Source organism: Notolabrus celidotus, chromosome 5 (genome assembly GCF_009762535.1).
Source record: "Notolabrus celidotus isolate fNotCel1 chromosome 5, fNotCel1.pri, whole genome shotgun sequence".
Taxonomy (NCBI): domain Eukaryota; kingdom Metazoa; phylum Chordata; class Actinopteri; order Labriformes; family Labridae; genus Notolabrus; species Notolabrus celidotus.
This window is the reverse complement of record NC_048276.1, coordinates 16,385,230-16,402,330: the sequence shown is the minus strand read 5'-3', so window position 1 is coordinate 16,402,330 and position 17,101 is coordinate 16,385,230. Positions and strand designations below refer to the sequence as shown.

Genomic DNA, 17,101 nt, shown 5'->3' with positions numbered 1-17,101 from the left:
TTCATGTTTCTTTCACAGATGCATGAACAATCATTGACACACTGAGAAAAATGATTACTTAACTAGTTGTGTACCTGAGTTACTTAAGACTTAAATCACTCTAGTTACATATTTTTGTTGAGCCAAACAATTGATGGTATCCAGTCTGCTTGTCCTTGATGCATTGTCTTGCTTTGTAAACCTTGACTACTTTAAAACTAATACAATATTACAAGAAGGTTATTGTTAAACTTTGATAAGACTTGAGTTGTATGCACAGCAAAGCTAGCAGCACAGTTTTGCTTTATTGCAAATGCACATGAAAAAAAAAGCACATACAGCCTTCCTGGTGTCCCCACTGGCTTCCAGCCAGCCATTTTTAAACCAAGGGTTTTGCATTTCGATCATCCACATCCTGGTATTTTTGGAACCAGAAGTCACTATATTTGGACAGATAGGACACGCTACATTACATCTCTACACATGCTTTAATGTGGTCAGATTAGCAAACTGTCCCTCACAAGTAGCCATGCCCTGAAGTGTACCTTGCTTTACTGGAGATGTTACTCTCAGTGGTGCCAAAGTGTACTTAACCAATATTATGCTGTTTTGTAAAGACTTGGGATATGTAATCAAGACTATAATAAGGACAATGTTAACTGATCTAATGATTCAGTTGAGGAGTATGGTAAACGGTAAATGGTAAATGGACCTGTATTTGTATAGCGCTTTTCTAGTCTTTCTGACCACTCAAAGCGCTTTTACACTACTCACATTCACCCATTCATACCCATTCACTCACTGATGGTAGAGGCTGCTATAGTAAGGGACCATCAGTATAGTTGGTCTAATTCGTTCACATTCACACACCTCTGAATAACAGAGGGAGCAATTCGGGGTTCAGTGTCTTGCTCAAGGACACTTCGGCATGTGACTGCTGGAGCTGGGATCGAACTGCCAACCTTGATTGATAGACGACCGACTCTACCCACTGAGCCACAGCTGCCCAGTATTGTTCCTTTAACCGTCCGGCTTCATAAAAATGGACTCTTTTACTGGTAGTGGATTTTTCTCCTGCGAGCCATTGATAATAATACCGGAGAGAATGCAACCAAAAGCATGTTAGCACTTCTTAATCAGCACTAAATAACTACAGCTAGCAGCACGAAATAAATAGCTAGCGTAAAATAAAATAATTGACTCTCAATTTCTGTATCTAATATTACGGCAAATCATTATTGACCTAGGCATACAAAGGCCATAGCATTTTTCCTGTGGGTGTAAAGACACTGATCCAAATCAGTTACAGATCTTAAGGTTAGAGATCCAAGTGCTCTGGTCCTAACCCTAACCCTAAATACATTGTGTGCAATACAGTACGTGGCTATCACAGAGAAATTATGAGAGAAAAAAAAATGTCTTGAATTGTTTTCATCGTTATAATTTCAAAAACAGCACTGCTCTAATATTGTACTTGACACAGTAAGCTCTGGTATACAGCTTGTTTGACTCTACTTTTGGAGTTTATTGAGCTTAATTTTTGTTTCTTAGGGAAATAAATTCTTCATTATAAGTGTGAGCTTTGCAGAGGCCAGGGAGGTAGACTCTACCCAACTACTTGTCAAAGGGAGACACTTGGGCAGGGGTGTGTGAGACTCTAGTTTGAATATCTGTTTGTAAGGTAGTCTCTTAGTCTCTTGTCGCATGGAAAAGCAACACAAAGACAAGTTATTTGAAATGACACAATGTCTTTCATTTTTGCTCAGTTATATTACAGTAGTTTTTAAAAAGAACATCTTTAGATTCAATTATCAATTTGCTCTGAATTGATTCAATTCGTTCTACATTTAAGTGTATTGTCCCTGAGTCAGGTCTTAGCTATTACTCCCTCTTTCTTCTATTTTGAGCAGTCAGCTGCCCTGATATCATCTTTAAAAAGACACCCTGCATGAGAGCTTAATGGATAAACCAGACATTAAGTATACCAGAGAAGATACATGTCCTGCTATGTCTTGAAACATCTCCTTCTCTATAGAGATAAATCCATGTATTTGGTACCAAATGGAGTTTCTATTCTACCAGTGAATCATTTGGGGAGCTTGCAGACTGAACAGCACGTATCAAGGTCTCAAGTGGGATCTTCATGGATTTGATGTTGTGGTGAAATGGTAAAATGAAATGCAGTTTTTGAGGGCTGCTGCAGCTGAAGGGGGTCTCAAAAAATCAGGATGCTAAGATGGAATATGTGGAAATCTTCAAAAAACAACCACATAACCCCTCTCTCCTGTTAATCATATAACGAGCCCCTGTAAAGTTATTTGTATTCAGATACTTCCACCATGTCACATATTTTTTACCACCCATTGTGTCATGAAATGAAGCCCATTTATAAATCATTCTCCTTTTGATTTGATAAATGAAGCTGGTGAGAGAGTGAGCCCCCTGAATGGCTGCTTGAATAATTGAGCAATACTCAATCAGACAACATTAGGCAGCAGTGTCGGGTCCCGCCATCTGAAATAATTACCATCCTACAACAGACTACACATGGGTGCTGCCTCCACAGGGGCTCCTCATTTCAGATCAATAGATTAGAACAACACCGACCCCCAACCGACATCTCACATGCATTTATGAACACCACCTACAGGCCAGAAACCTGCAGAGGTCTCACAGAGAGGAGTAGGGGGGTCAGGAAAGGAAGTTGAACACCCCAATTAGTGTGGGGGTGTAGGATGGCTGTCATTGCTGTTGGGTAATGCAGAATAAATCACAAGCACAGAACCAACAGTACTTATATATTTGAACACAAACCCCACCCCCATTCCTTCAAATTTGCAGGAGCCAGGTGGTTGTGTTTAATAAGTAATTCACTTTCAATTTATTTAGACATGATTTATGGTCACCACCGCTAAACAAATGAAAACCCTATTTTTTTGTTGTATTAGGGTGAAATGCAATTTTAAAGTATCCCTTTAATTAAGACAATAAGCCAATGACATAAATTAAATAAAAATATAATATGCATGTATATTTTTTCCTCTCATATTACCATACAAGTTTTGGAAATTATGTCACAGAAATGATGCATCTATGGATTAATCCATTCAAAGCTTTATTTAAACCTTACACATAATTGAGGTTTGTCTTATTTGGAATCATGTTGACATACAGAAAATATAGAATTAAATCAAACCAAATATGGTACCACTCAGAGAAAACAATATCACACATAGGGGGTAAAAAATGTGAAATAAATGTTTTAAATTGTCCACAGGAAGTAAAGGTGTTGATGTTGAGAGTGTGTTCAATGTAATATCACATGTTTGTAGGTGAAAGAGTTAAGGGGGGTGGTGGTGGGGGGGGGGGGTCAAAGATTAGGATTTCAAGCACCAGGCTAGTTTAAAGTGGTCCATTCCCAGTAGTAGTGGTGCAACGGATCATCGTTGATCCGTGATCCGTACGGATGCCTCTCCACGGTTCGGCACGGACGTGGTCTGCGGATCGGTTGATGAAAAAAGTTGCGCGTGTTCACGTGATGACCGCATGTTCAATCCACACTCACTCGTCAAGCGCAGTGGTAGTCATGGCAAGTGAAGGAGAGGAGGGACTTGAAAACCCTCCTGCATCTTTTAAGTCACATGTATGGGAGCATTTTGGTTTCCCTGTGAAATACAGTGAATGCTGAATGTGCTTGAGCCACGTTATGAAATTCCGTTGCGCACCCACTAGACCAGAGGCCGCCTCTTTGTTGTCCCCGAACTGTTATTCCTTCACTCTGTGTTTTGGTCGGGTCACTGCGTGTTTAACCAGGACTTGTCTCCATGTCAACGATACGCAGACAGGCTGTTACTGGTTCACTTAGAGTCCACTGCGAGTGCAATTTTTAACTTCACTTTCGTTTATGGAGCAATTCGCATATTGGCACTTTGCCTGCTGTAGGACCCTAGAATGCACGAAAACGGTGTGTTCCAAGTTTGCAGCTCAAAGAAAAGTGGACGGTGAAAATCAGTGATTGAAAGAAGAATGGAGTGAAACTTCTGAAGTTCCTCTGCTCCTTCACTTGACATGCCATGCCATGAAATGCAGTGAATGAGGCAGGACTGGGCCCACAGATAGGGTGCTTTGCACAAGCAGTAAATTTTGAGTTGAATGTTGTTTTTATGTAATGGGCAAAAGTTTACAGGTGTTTTACAAAATAAATGGAGGACAAAGTTATATTTGTCTTTTTTTTTTTGTTTGTTTTGCTGATCCGAAAAATTATCTGATCCGTGACTAGAAACCGTGATCCGATCTGAACCGTGAGTTTTTTTGATCCGTTGCACCCCTACCCAGTAGTGATGTAAAGGGTGGTGAATGTCTGGTTTTACATTTTTAAGTAAAAAAGATTGAGTTTGTACCTACCAGCATTGTCATTTGGAGTACAATGATGGTTGTCTGATAGTGAATCTGAGGGCATGGATGCAGTATTATATACTGTATCTGCAAAATATGCAACCAATCTCTATATATACAGTTTATCCTTTACAGATGAATCCTTTGCAAGGGATAGTTTATGGTAAGCATGTACAGGTGAGAACTGAGAACCAGACGAGAAGAACATGAGCTGAAAACCAGTTCCAACGATTTTGAGCCATTGCCTTTTCGATGCCTTTCACTTATTTCCCTGTCTTGACTTAAAAACACAAACAACATACATTTACCTCCCACAACATCAATGCAGCCATGGTGGCTGGTAAAATAAAGTGGTGTAACGGACTGATTTGTGACCGACAACTACTTACACTGAATCTGTTTTGTTTTGCTTGTTCCGCTCTAACACTTCTACTAACCAAAGGGCATCGCCTCCTCCTCATGTCAGAGCGGGTGTCAGTATTTGGGAAGTGAATTATGGCACAGCGATCAGCTAAGCGTATGCTTTTTTCATGCAAAGTCTGATGACGGTTTGATGCCTGCAGGCAATTCCCATCCCTATAAGCGGGTTGCTACAGGGTATTGGAATCCTGACAGGGTTAGCCGGACCCTGACACAAAGCAAAGGGGTCTTGTCTTTAGGTTCCAATCCACTACCACCGACTCACAATACGTTTTATCCAACTATACTAATTAAAGAGATAATCACAAAGATGATTTTATTGCTTTTAAAAAAAGTCACTTTGATTCTACTGTTGGCAGTGCTTCCCAGGCAATGGTGTAGTCCTAACAGCCTACTTGTGACTTTAATTAACATTAAACTGAACATTTCCATTTACCAAGAGAGAAATATGAGCCTGCTTATCTGGTTTCACATTAATACGAACATTCCCATTAATGCTCAAGTTAGATAAAGCAAAGCTCATACCATGTTCTGTTTCCTGTTACATCATGTCTGTCCTCTTCAAATATGCTAATGTATCTTTCACTCAGCTTCATGTGTCTTTTAATCTCCTTTGTTGTCTCTGCGCTGTTTACGTTCTTTCTTTCTTTCTTTCTTTCTTTCTTTCTTTCTTTCTTTCTTTCTTTCTTTCTTTCTTTCATTCTTTCTTTCTTTCTTTCTTTCTTTCTTTCTTTCTTTCTTTCTTTCTGGAAACGTATGTTTTTGCCACAGTGTCAACAGGCAAAGGTGAAATAAGCCAGACTCCTTTTTGTTGATTGTTTTGATATGACAGATGGGATCAGGATGTCCTTGGCAACACTTTGCATTCAAGAAGTAATACAACAACCAATGTTGTGGGATTCTGACCAATCAGAATTAAGGATTCATCATAGTCATATACTAATATTTCTTATCAGCACCATTTTGAATGACATATTTCTCTTCTCTGCCTTAGTTAAGTATATTTAGGTTCTAATTGTATGTCTTTTATTATCCAGCTTTGCTGCTTTCCTTCTGTTTCAAAGTCTTTGGAGCTTTGCTGTTCTGGAGGCATCTTTAATACATTAACTTAGGAAAAGGAGGAAGTTGTGATTGTTTGAGTGTTTTGTTTCTGGAATGGGTCCTTAAGTGTACAGAAGTCACGTGACAGCCAACAAGGCATATTTATGTGCCAGAGTAGAGGCTGCTAGTGAGACTCATGGACTCCAGCACTCTAGAGTGGATGTGATTGACAGCTGAGCCAAAGGGCCTTTGGCTTCTTCCTGATTTCTTTTTCACTAGAGGTGTCCTCTGGGACTTGGAATCCATGCTCCCATATATCAGCAGAACAGCTTATGGCTGTAATGAGGATGAAAAACAGACTGAACAGCAGGCCCTTTTCTTATTCCGTGCTGCTCTGCGTTTTACAAACTAACATTTAATTTGAGTTTATATGCTGCTCTTTTGACAGTAGACTTTCTTTGAAAAAACTGACTAACTTTATTAGCCTGATTAGCTAAATACAGCAAGTTCTGAATTACGATGATGACTAGTTTTTCATTAGCCATTCATTAAACCTGAATTCAGAGATGTCACTTAGCTGCCAATTTTTATTCACTTATTATTTGCAGCAAGTTTCTTTTGTTTTACTCTTCTGGTTGTTGTCAAAAAGGCTCTTTATTATGTTAATGTGGCTTACGAATAGGCATTTTACAACAACAACATGTCCTAAGGTATTAATGCAAAGCAGCTTCATAAAAATCCAGAGCTCTATTTTTAACTATAATTACAGCGACGGCTTACAGGACAGTCACTCCTGTAGATACTTAAAGCAGTATCTTTTGAGCTTTTTTTTGGTATTTGGGATAACAATTGTGACAGAATGAGGAACTTTTGAAGCTGTAACCTTTTTAACTTAGCAGCAGCTAGCTCATACCTCTTTTGGAAATGTATGAGTGTATGGCTTTTTAAAGGCATTGCTTGACAATTCTTGATGTTGTCGTGCCTTTGAACATAAAATCAAGCACAGACATCCCTGGCATGGAAATTTAAAATACTTGTCCAACAGTAGTAGAATGCAGAAATACATCATGATTAATGGAATTCTAATGAACCGAGATATAAAAAAGCATTTCGACATATTTCACCAACCACGTTTGAAGAAGTTGTCATACTTTTATTGTCATGATAGAGTTGTCGCCCCTCTTTCAGCCCTTTCAGAATTGACTCATCCTGAAGAAGAGCATGGAGGACATTTGGTATATTTTTTAAAAAAGAAACAAGAACCCTTCAGTAAGAATATCTCAGCGACATTCACTGCTGCAAATCTGATATTCTGAAACCATTTTGTCCCAACAAGACCTTGCACCTGTTCTCTAGTCATTTCATAAAGCCTTATAAAGAAGTGTTTGATTGAGTCCTTATCCATGGTCACTGGTGCTTTCTCTCCTAAACTTCGCATGCAGCGGTGAATCTCTATTCAAGGAACCAAGGCCTGACCCTGCTACAAAGAATAGAAGCCATCTTTAAAGCGCTGTTTTCATCCAAAGTTTCAGAAAAATATCCTCAAAAAAATTACAGATGAAGTGCTTTCTCTATATCAGCCAAAATATTAAACAAGGAATCTAAATGTTATGGATTTTAGCAGCACCTTGATCGCTGTAAGCCTTTTTCTTTTTTCAGATGTCATGTGAATGTTAATGAATTACCTCAGTGCCTGCTGTATAGACTACTAGTGTTAAGAGAACTATAGCACTGTACGCTTGAAATGAAATTACAACGTTATCTTAGTCCTTGGTTCAGATCTGTCCTTTGCAATATAATGCAACAAAATACTTTCAGTCTACAAAAGCACCACATGATAGATTTGGCAAGCAAGGTACTTCACATTTATGGCTCATATGAACATGCAACACTATAAAATAATAACAGTAGAGGTGTTCTCAATAAACTCACCAAGTCTGAGTAGAATTTGTTGAAACTCCTTGCTTCTTCAAGAATGATCCCCACAAATGACCAAAGATTCACCAAAATGTCAAACTAAATTCAAAATGGCTGACCCTTGTTGTGTTTTGCATACAGTCCTAGAGGTTATTTTTGAAGGACTTGACATTATATCCGCCTACCAGATTGTTAAAACATACCGCAGGGCCTCCTGTGTTAACGTGTGTGGTGGTGCTACTGAGCCATTTGGCATAGCTACAGTGGGGCAAAAAAGTATTTAGTCAGCCACTGATTTTGCAAGTTCTCCCACTTAGAAAGATGAGAGAGGTCTGTAATTTTCATCAGAGGTACACTTCAACTATGAGAGACAAAATGAGAAAAAAAATCCAGGAAATCACATTGTAGGATTTTTAAAGAATGTATTTGTAAATTATGGTGGAAAATAAGTATTTAGTCGAAAACAAAAGTTCAACTCAATACTTTATAACATAACCTTTGTTGGCAATGACAGAGGTCAAACGTTTCCTCTAAGTCTTCACCAGGTTTGCACACACTGTAGCTGGTATTTTGGCCCATTCCTCCATGCAGATCTCCTCTAGAGCATTGATGTTTTGGGGCTGTCGCTGGGCAACATGGACTTTCAACTCCCTCCACAAATTTCAATGGGGTTAAGGTCTGGAGACTGGCTAGGCCACTCCAGGACCTTGAAATGCTTTTTACAGAGCCACTCCTTCGTTGCCCGAGCGGTGTGTTTGGGATCTTTGTCATGCTGGAAGACCCAGCCACGTTCCATCTTCTATGCTCTCACTGATAGAAGGAGGTTTTGTCTTAACATCTCACGATACATGGCCCCGTTCATTCTTCCCTTAACACGGATCAGTCGTCCTCTCCCCTTTGCAGAAAAACAGCCCCAAAGCATGAGGTTTCCACCCCCATGCTTCACAGTAGGTATGGTGTTCTTGGGATGCAACTCTTGGGATGACGAGTTGAGTTTTTACCAAAAAGTTCTATTTTGGTTTCATCTGACCACATGATATTCTCCCAATCCTCTTCTGGATCATCCATATGCTCTCTGGCAAACTTCAGACAGGCCTGGACATGTACTGGCTTAAGAAGGGGGACACGCCTGGCGCTGCCGGATTTGAGTCCCTCTCGGCGCAGTGTGTTACCGATGGTAGCCTTTGTTACTTTGGTCCCAGCTCTCTGCAGGTCATTCATCAGGTCCCTCCGTGTAGTTCTGGGATTTTTGCTCACCGTTCTCATGATCATTTTGACCCCACGGGATGAGATCTTGCGTGGGGCCCCAGATCGAGGGAGATTATCAATGGTCTTGTATGTCTTCCATTTTCTTACAATTGCTCCCACAGTTGATTTATTCACACCAACCTGCTTGCCTATTGTAGATTCACTCTTTGCAGCCTGGTGCAGGTCCACAATTTTCTTCCTGGTGTCCTTCGACAGCTCTTTGGTCTAGGCCATGGTTGAGTTTGGAGTCTGACTGTTTGAGGCTGTGGACAGGTGTCTTTTATACAGATAACAAGTTCAAACAGGTGCCATTAATACAGGTAATGAGTGGAGGACAGAAGAGCCTCTTAAAGAAGAAGTTACAGGTCTGTGAGAGCCAGAAATCTTGCTTGTTTGTGGGAGACCAAATACTTATTTTCCACCATAATTTACAAATAAATTCTTTAAAAATCCTACAATGTGATTTCCTGGGTTTTTTTTTCTAATTTTGTCTCTCATAGTTGAAGTGTACCTCTGATGAAAATTACAGACCTCTCTCATCTTTCTAAGTGGGAGAACTTGCAAAATCAGTGGCTGACTAAATACTTTTTTGCCCCACTGTATGTGCAAGACAGATCTTACCTGAGAATTTTCCCCACTTTTAATGCATCTGGAAATGTTATGACTTCTGTCGTATGTTGAGCCTCTTACAAAGTGGATTAACTTTGGAACTGGAAAGATGATAATAGTGAGGATTCTCTTAGTTTCTTCAGGGTCTTTGTGCAGCTTTTTGCTCTTTTAATGGTAATTTCAGAAAGTTAGCTATACGTTTTACTTGAATCATATTCTTGTGTTTTATTGCAAAGAAAATGTCTCTGGCTTTTCAGGTTCCCAGAGGCTGAATTTTAATGAACTTGTGACCCCTTGACTTTCCCTTTAGCTCAGCAATCAGACTCTACTAGCACTGTACCTGTACATGACACAGTACATTCAATGGAGGAGGTCATTCCCACTCCCCAGTGGATAAACCTCATATGTTTTGCACTCCATTACATTAGCACTGTTGTTTTGATATCTGGCATGAACTTGAATTGTGTATTTGCTTTTACCCCCATTTTCACTCCATGGGATGTCAGGAAGTTTGCGTAAGGAAGCCCCTAAAGGGACTAGGAAATGTTGAGTTGTTTGAATTTTTAATGCATGATCTTCCTCTTATGGTTCTATACCTCCCTTTTTGTGCTATTCTAAAGGTTTTCTTTCCTTCCATGTTTCTTGCTCTTCTTCTGGCTGTCTTCCTCATCTATATTGTACCATTAATCCTACCTGGCTTTACTCGCTCTTACATTTAGCTGCCGAGATCAAAGACAAGCCCACACTCCCTCAGGGGAACAGCTGTATTATTAAAGACTGAGAGATTGCTGTGGATCCTGTGAGGCAGCTCTACTAGATAGAATTGTTTTTGGACCCTCACATAAGGAAAAGGTGGAAGAGGTTATGAAACTCCAGACAGATTAGTCCCAGGGTGACAGAATTTGGTAAAACTTTGAGGTAATCACAGAATGAGTCACTGTTACAGGTAAAATAACAGACCCCTGCTTCCTTTCCTTGTTCTGCAGTGTTACGTGACGACTTTCGACAGAACCCGCAGGATGTGGTGGTGGCAGTCGGGGAGACTGCCAGTCTTGAGTGTCAGGCTCCACGTGGGCATCCTGAACCCACCACGTTCTGGAGGAAGGATAAATCTCGTCTTGACCTCAAAGATGACAGGATCACGGTGGGTTACTCCTTAGGGAGTACTCTTCTTGACTTATGCTCTCAACCAAACACTCAACGCTTCACCTCTCACACTTCCCTGTAACTCTAACAAAGAAAAGCACTTTGTATTGAACAGATTCACTTTAATCACGTGCGTGTTTTTGTTGCAGGTCCGTGGAGGAAAGCTGACCATCTCAAATACAAAGAAAACTGATGTTGGGATTTATGTATGTGTGGCAGCTAATATGGTTGGAGAGAGGGAAAGTGAAAAAGCTCAGCTCTCAGTGTTTGGTAAGAATACTGACTCACACTTGCTCAAAAAGAAATAAATCATGACTTTTATCTCAGTTTTTCACTGCACACTAGCACATAAAGTATTTACTACTCTGTCAAAAAGTATATTTAGCTTCTATTTTATGTGTGCTGCCTTCATCCAGAACGGCCAGTGTTTGTGCAGCGGCCTGTGAACCAGGTGGTCTTAGTGGATGAGAGTGTGGAGTTCAGGTGTCAGGTCCATGGTGACCCACCGCCTACGCTGCGCTGGAAGAAGGAGGACGTTGATATTCCCCGCGGCAGGTGAGGGATGTGTGTGAATGTGTGTAGTTCATTTAACTGCGTGTGCATGAGTGTTTGTGTGTCAGAATGGATAAATGCTGAAGTACAGCTAATGAGTCCCTCTAGAAAAATAATAGATTCAGCATATTAACCAAGAAAGACTTTCATCAATGTGGCAACATAATTTATTAGCAGCAGAGAATCTCATTATTTGCTGTTTGAACTGCTGTGCAAGCAGCAGATGAAAGCCTATCGGTTGCTTTTGACTAATTTACACTTTCAAGTACCACCGTGCTGTATGTGTCTATATAAAACAATTTAAAAAGTCAGAAGATGGACACAGTACCATCTTAAGAAGGCATTTTCAATTTCTTATTAACTCCAATTTAAAGAGAAGTTTCAAGGGAAAATTTCCTTTGTCAGACTTTTGGAGACAGAGATTAACTGGTGAACAATGCACCATTTATGCCTCATGATTGTAAGCAGGGATGTGCTCATTTAACCGAATAACTGTTATCAACCTTGCTAGTCGGCACCAGAATTACTAGTCAGTTAAATGTATTATTCATATTTGTATCACTGTAGTCCCAAAATGCTGCTCAAATGTTGCAACTAAGATGTAGCGCAGCCACCTGCCACTGGTAGATGATGGCTGCTCTGGTTAAAAAGTTACTGCCACAATGCTATAATGCCTTACCATCCAGATGTAAAAAAAAAAGCACAGAGGACAGATGACACCTCTTAAGGCGCCGCTGTGGTGATGTTTTGATCAGTAAAATGGAGATAGAGTTGTGCATAGACTTCCTCTGGTTAAACTAGCGTGTAACCATTACTCTACCAGAGTGATGCATAACCAGCACAAGCATGTAGGTGTTAACCATAGACTGTATATAAAATGGACAGCGTTTCTCCGCCTTTTCCCGTTGTACGGTTTTGAAGCCAAAAAAAAATGTTCCAATGCGCAGCCATTGTGCACGGTGACTTGCCACGGAAACGAGCTCCGCCCTACAGCGTAGCGACACAAGATCCTATGGAGTTTCCCTCTACAGCAGCTGTCAATCAAAGCAATACGGGAAGTAAAACCCTGTTTTTTTAAACTGTAATAACTAACGAAAAATAAACTTTTCAGAAAAAAGAGGCCTTGAACACAAAACAGTCAAATAATAACTACATATCACCACAGCATACAGATGTGAGAAACATTCGTACGACGTGTATTTATTTTTTAAAGTTTGACTGCAGCCCCATTTAAATGAGTGGGGGAGACAGAGTTTTTGACCTATACTGCAGCCAGCCACCAGGGGGAAGAGTTTTTGTGGAAGCTTCACCTCCAGCTGAGCGAGCTGCACCCCTTGTGTTAACCTGCAAGGAGACCGGCAGGCTGGTGGTGCAAGCTCTGCTAGCATTAGCCACACTTGGCAAACCAATTTCGACACCAGTTACCCGCATTTAACCCATCATGTGTTCAGCAGTGTTAAATAAATTGCTATATTTTACTGTTTCCTGAGTGTTTTCTGACCTCCCTCTCAGTTAGTCAGAGTTTGAGTAACCATTCAAACGGCTAGGAAATTAGCTATGTTGACACATCCCCAATTACAACATCATAAGTCAAAACATCTGAGTGTGTGGGTAACATTACCGTGATTTATTTGAATTATTATCTCTGCCCATTGCAGCCAGTATCAGTAAATCATTAGTATTGCATTCTAAATTTCTACAGTTAAAAAAGGTACTGAAGATATAACTTATTTTCAGAAGATGCATAAAAAAAAACTACTGCAGTGTGTCACACAAACAAAGAACTTCTGCAACTCTGCATATAAACTATGTTAAGGAGCAAAAGAATGCAAGGTTATTTCGAGCGACATTGGTAATGTGTATTGGGTTCTTTTATGAACTGCTAAGAGAAGCTGTAGTATGGAGAGGACGGGAGAGGGTACTGGCAGCGGGTAAGATTTCACAATACACAGAAAAAGTTTTGGTATGCCAAGGGACTAAATTTAGAAGTGGCAGTACCAGAATGTATTGGCCCACATAAAGCACTGTTTGAAACCAAGGTTTTTTTTGCTGTTTGACTTTTGTAACCCCCTTTGCCTATTAAAGGTAACATTTCTTCATGTTGAAATCTAGTTTCTTTAATCAAGTATGTTAATACTTTTTGAGTTCTCGTAAATGATTATAGGGCAGGTCTCAGTTCTATACAGAGCTGGGTTCAACCCACAAGCAGCCAATTGAATAGCTCTGCTCTGTCATGTTCTAAAATGTCCACTCAGTTGGAAAGGTGTGGATTTTTTTTCCTGTGGTTATTTCCTGTGGTAGCATTAATTGCTTCTGACATGGATTGCATCATGTTGAAAGGTGTTCCTGCGGTTTCGTTCCCCCCTTGCGCACCCTCATTGATAAGCACACATTAATTGCAATGCAGTCCCATGAGAACCCTTCCATTTTTAAGTCACTGTCAGACTGTCATGTTTGTCTTAACTCAGTGCTTTTATACTTTTAATTACTTTATGTCTCATTATGCAATCTGGCTATCCATAAAAAAACCTTTTCATTTCTTTTCTAGGATTAAGTACTTCTTGTGTTAGATGTTTCAGAAATCTGAAGCAGTTCATTTCCCGAGAGTTTTCAAATTTGTCTGACTGGGTTATTCATTACCCTGAACTATTTTGCTGCTTTTGACAGCTAAAATGATATTAGAGTATGTTTATGGACATATTTTTAGTTATAACTAGAATCACTGTCAAGTAAATCAAACAGAAGTATCAAGTGAGGAGATAATTCTCTTCAAAAAACCTCTCTCCTGACAAAGAGAGAATTCCTTGTGCTACAAGCTCATACTTGTTAGCAGCCATTGTGAAAGACAGACTTATCTCTAGCAAGTAATGCAATAGAATATATTATGAGGTACGCAATAATAATAGCCTGTCAGTCTGTCTGCCTACCTGCATTGTGCCCCCTACTTTCAGTACCCCCGGACTCCAGAAAACATGTCCTACTTTCAGACCGTTCTCGCCTCACTTCCCTCCTTCCACTTCTTTCATTCTTCTCCTAAACCCCTCGGCCTCCTGGGAAGCCTGTATCTGGGTCAGAGATGTGCCGTGAATGGAGTCCTCACCAGACTCCGGACAGACCCCGCAACCTCGATCGATATTCTGCCCACACCCCGTCGGAACATCTATTTTCAAATGTGACTTTTTCTCACCCCTTGTGCCATTTCTCTGCCTGACTTGCCTTCCATCTCTGAATCAGCATGGCTGGCTACACAATTTCACAGGATCTCTCACGCCAAAAGGGACCCCAGAGAGGGAGAGCCTGGCTCCTTGCTCCTCCACTCATCCTGTGTGTAGCCCCTCTGAGGCGCTTATCTAAACTCTGGTCGCTGAGATGTTTCTCTCACTCTAACTGCACCACTACTGCTGCTGCTGCTGCTGCTGCTGCTGCTGCTGCCTTATACACTATGCTGCACTAGTGGATACACACGGATGCATGCAACACGTCTATGAATTAGTCATTTCTTACCGCTCGGCTCATTCATCAAATTCAGTTTGTCAGACTGAGCCACTCCCTTCCTCTCAGACTGTTTGTCTGTCTCTCCCTCTGTCTCTGTCTCCCTCTCTCTCTCTCTCTCTCTCTCTCTCTCTCTCTCTCTCTCTCTCTCCAAACACAGATGCACTCACGCACACACATATACAGTATAGTATAGTATACCACACAGCCCACACCACAGTGGGTGGCTCGTCTTTATAAATATTGAAATAGTGGAACAGCCAGGGTTCCAGCTGAAAGCACCTTTCATTTTGCCGTGCCTTCATCTCAACATAATTGCTCGCCTTTCTCTGCCTCTGTAGCAGAGTGTGTGCAGCAGGGAGTCTTAATTGCCTTAGAAAGTCTGTCTTTATTCTATCAAAACTGACACAACCTCTATAAAAGCTTCCATCTTAAGCATCACACAAGTTTATGCAATTCATTTGTGTTTGTTGATTGTGTTTTCTTCATGAAAGAACGTTTTAATAACTCCCGTTGATCCTCCTGTTTGATTAAACCAACCTGAGATGTTTCTGATGTCGCTGTGTTTCTATGTTGTCAGATATGACATCCGATATGAAAAAGAGGACTTCCTGCTGCGGATCAAGAAAGCGACAGTGGGTGATCAGGGAACTTTCACCTGCCTGGCAGAGAACCGTGTGGGTAAAGTGGAGGCCTCTGCTTACCTGACTATCAGAGGTGGGTAACTGCTGGAGGACCCAAAGCTCATAACCCATCCCTGATAAATCTAGTGTCTCCCAAAGCAGGCCACAGGACAATCACTCCTTTATTGCCCACTTTACGAGCGTTATTGTCCCCCTGCTGAAAAGGCCGGGCCTGGCCACAGCTTTTCTTTCATATAACAGGCTGATGTAGTTGATTGTTTCAGATCTCCAGCTAGGCTCTAGATATGAACAATCTAACCAGCTTTAAGTGAACAGTTATGGCTTCTCCTGGGGGGCCCATTCTCCATCCACTCGCCCACTCACTCAATATTTACACCGTATCTATGGGAGGAAGCTGTTTCATAGGAAAGGTTGATGTAAAAATGAAAAAATTATTACTATTGGGCAACACAAATCCCTTCTGTGTTCTCTTTACGTTGTCATTATAACTTTAGAGTGTTAAAACTTTGGTCATAGGGATGAAGCTATGTCATAGTTAGCTTGGAGCCTAACCAACTTAACACCTGATAAATGCTACTTTGACCTGGATATAATAAGGGTGTTTTTCCTTTAAATATCTAAAAATAAAAAGTGAGGTCATTCCATGTTTATTAATTAAATGCCAAGATCCTTTCACAGCAGTAGACGATGCCTCTTATCTGTAAAGGCTGTTAATGTCCATGTTCCTTTTCCCCCTAGTTTAGTGATACGCTAGATAGCATATAATAAATAAAGAAGAGGAGAGCTTCTTGGAACTAGTCAAAATACAAAAAATTGGTGCTCTTAGGTGGAGGGTATGCACCAATCTGGAATCAGACAGGGAAAACCTAGGCACTCATCTTAAAAAAAAAAGGTTAAAATGCCTTTGTTAAACTTTAATAAAGGCCTTTTAACCTTTTTTTCCAAAGTTGAGTGCAGAAGTTTTTCCTGTCTTACGTAAGATAGCTTTTATGGTAAGACATTTCCCTGTTCCGATCAACTCTGAATCATCAAAGATGACGATACAGTTGAGAGTGCAGTGAACTGAATTGTCACTTAGTGCTCCTGTCACCACATACACAGGATAATGCGGTCCTTTAAATTATAAGTACACACAACTGGTCAAAGACAGAATGTTTTGTTTCTTGATTTAGAGTGAAGAACACTCTTCCTAATCGTTACTTTCATATTTATGTGAGGCACTTGCCCTACATCAGTAGACCAGCATGGACAGCACAGCAGCATCGCATTATGGGAGAGTCTAAGCCAAGGTCAGGTATTGGTTTATTCCACAGGTCAAACGGATAAGAGAGTGCAATGTTGCTTTACAGATTTAACACTTAGTACAATCTTCATACCTATTTCTGATCAGCTAATTAGATTAGTTTAAAGGTAGAAAACATTTGACCAATATGTTATGACTTTTTGACTGAAGCTACTCCAAACTGTCTTGAGTAGTTGTCCAATAAAACTAGACTAAAACTCTACACAAAATATGTGAGTAAACTTAAAGTATATAAATCTAAAGACCAATAATTAATTTAAAGTAGCTGCCATATAACATTTGACTACAAGTTGTTTCATTTTTAAGATTTTAAATACCAAAACCAAAAGTGTATAATTTACACTCTTCATAGCTT

The 17,101-nt window shown here is 40.3% G+C and overlaps 1 protein-coding gene across 4 annotated transcripts in view; it reads left to right on the top strand.

The window, feature by feature from the left end:
- LOC117813387 (roundabout homolog 2-like) overlaps positions 1-17,101 on the top strand; it is a 112,528-nt gene that overhangs the window by 53,209 nt on the left and 42,218 nt on the right. For 3 of the 4 annotated variants that reach the window (XM_034684574.1, XM_034684572.1, XM_034684571.1), the window contains exons 3-6: positions 10,596-10,753; positions 10,905-11,025; positions 11,172-11,310; positions 15,380-15,516. In XM_034684574.1, coding sequence (XP_034540465.1) covers positions 10,596-10,753; positions 10,905-11,025; positions 11,172-11,310; positions 15,380-15,516 — 555 coding nt within the window. Of the gene's footprint in view, positions 1-8,666; positions 8,700-10,595; positions 10,754-10,904; positions 11,026-11,171; positions 11,311-15,379; positions 15,517-17,101 lie in introns of those variants that run through there. The other variant, XM_034684575.1, reaches the window with a different exon arrangement.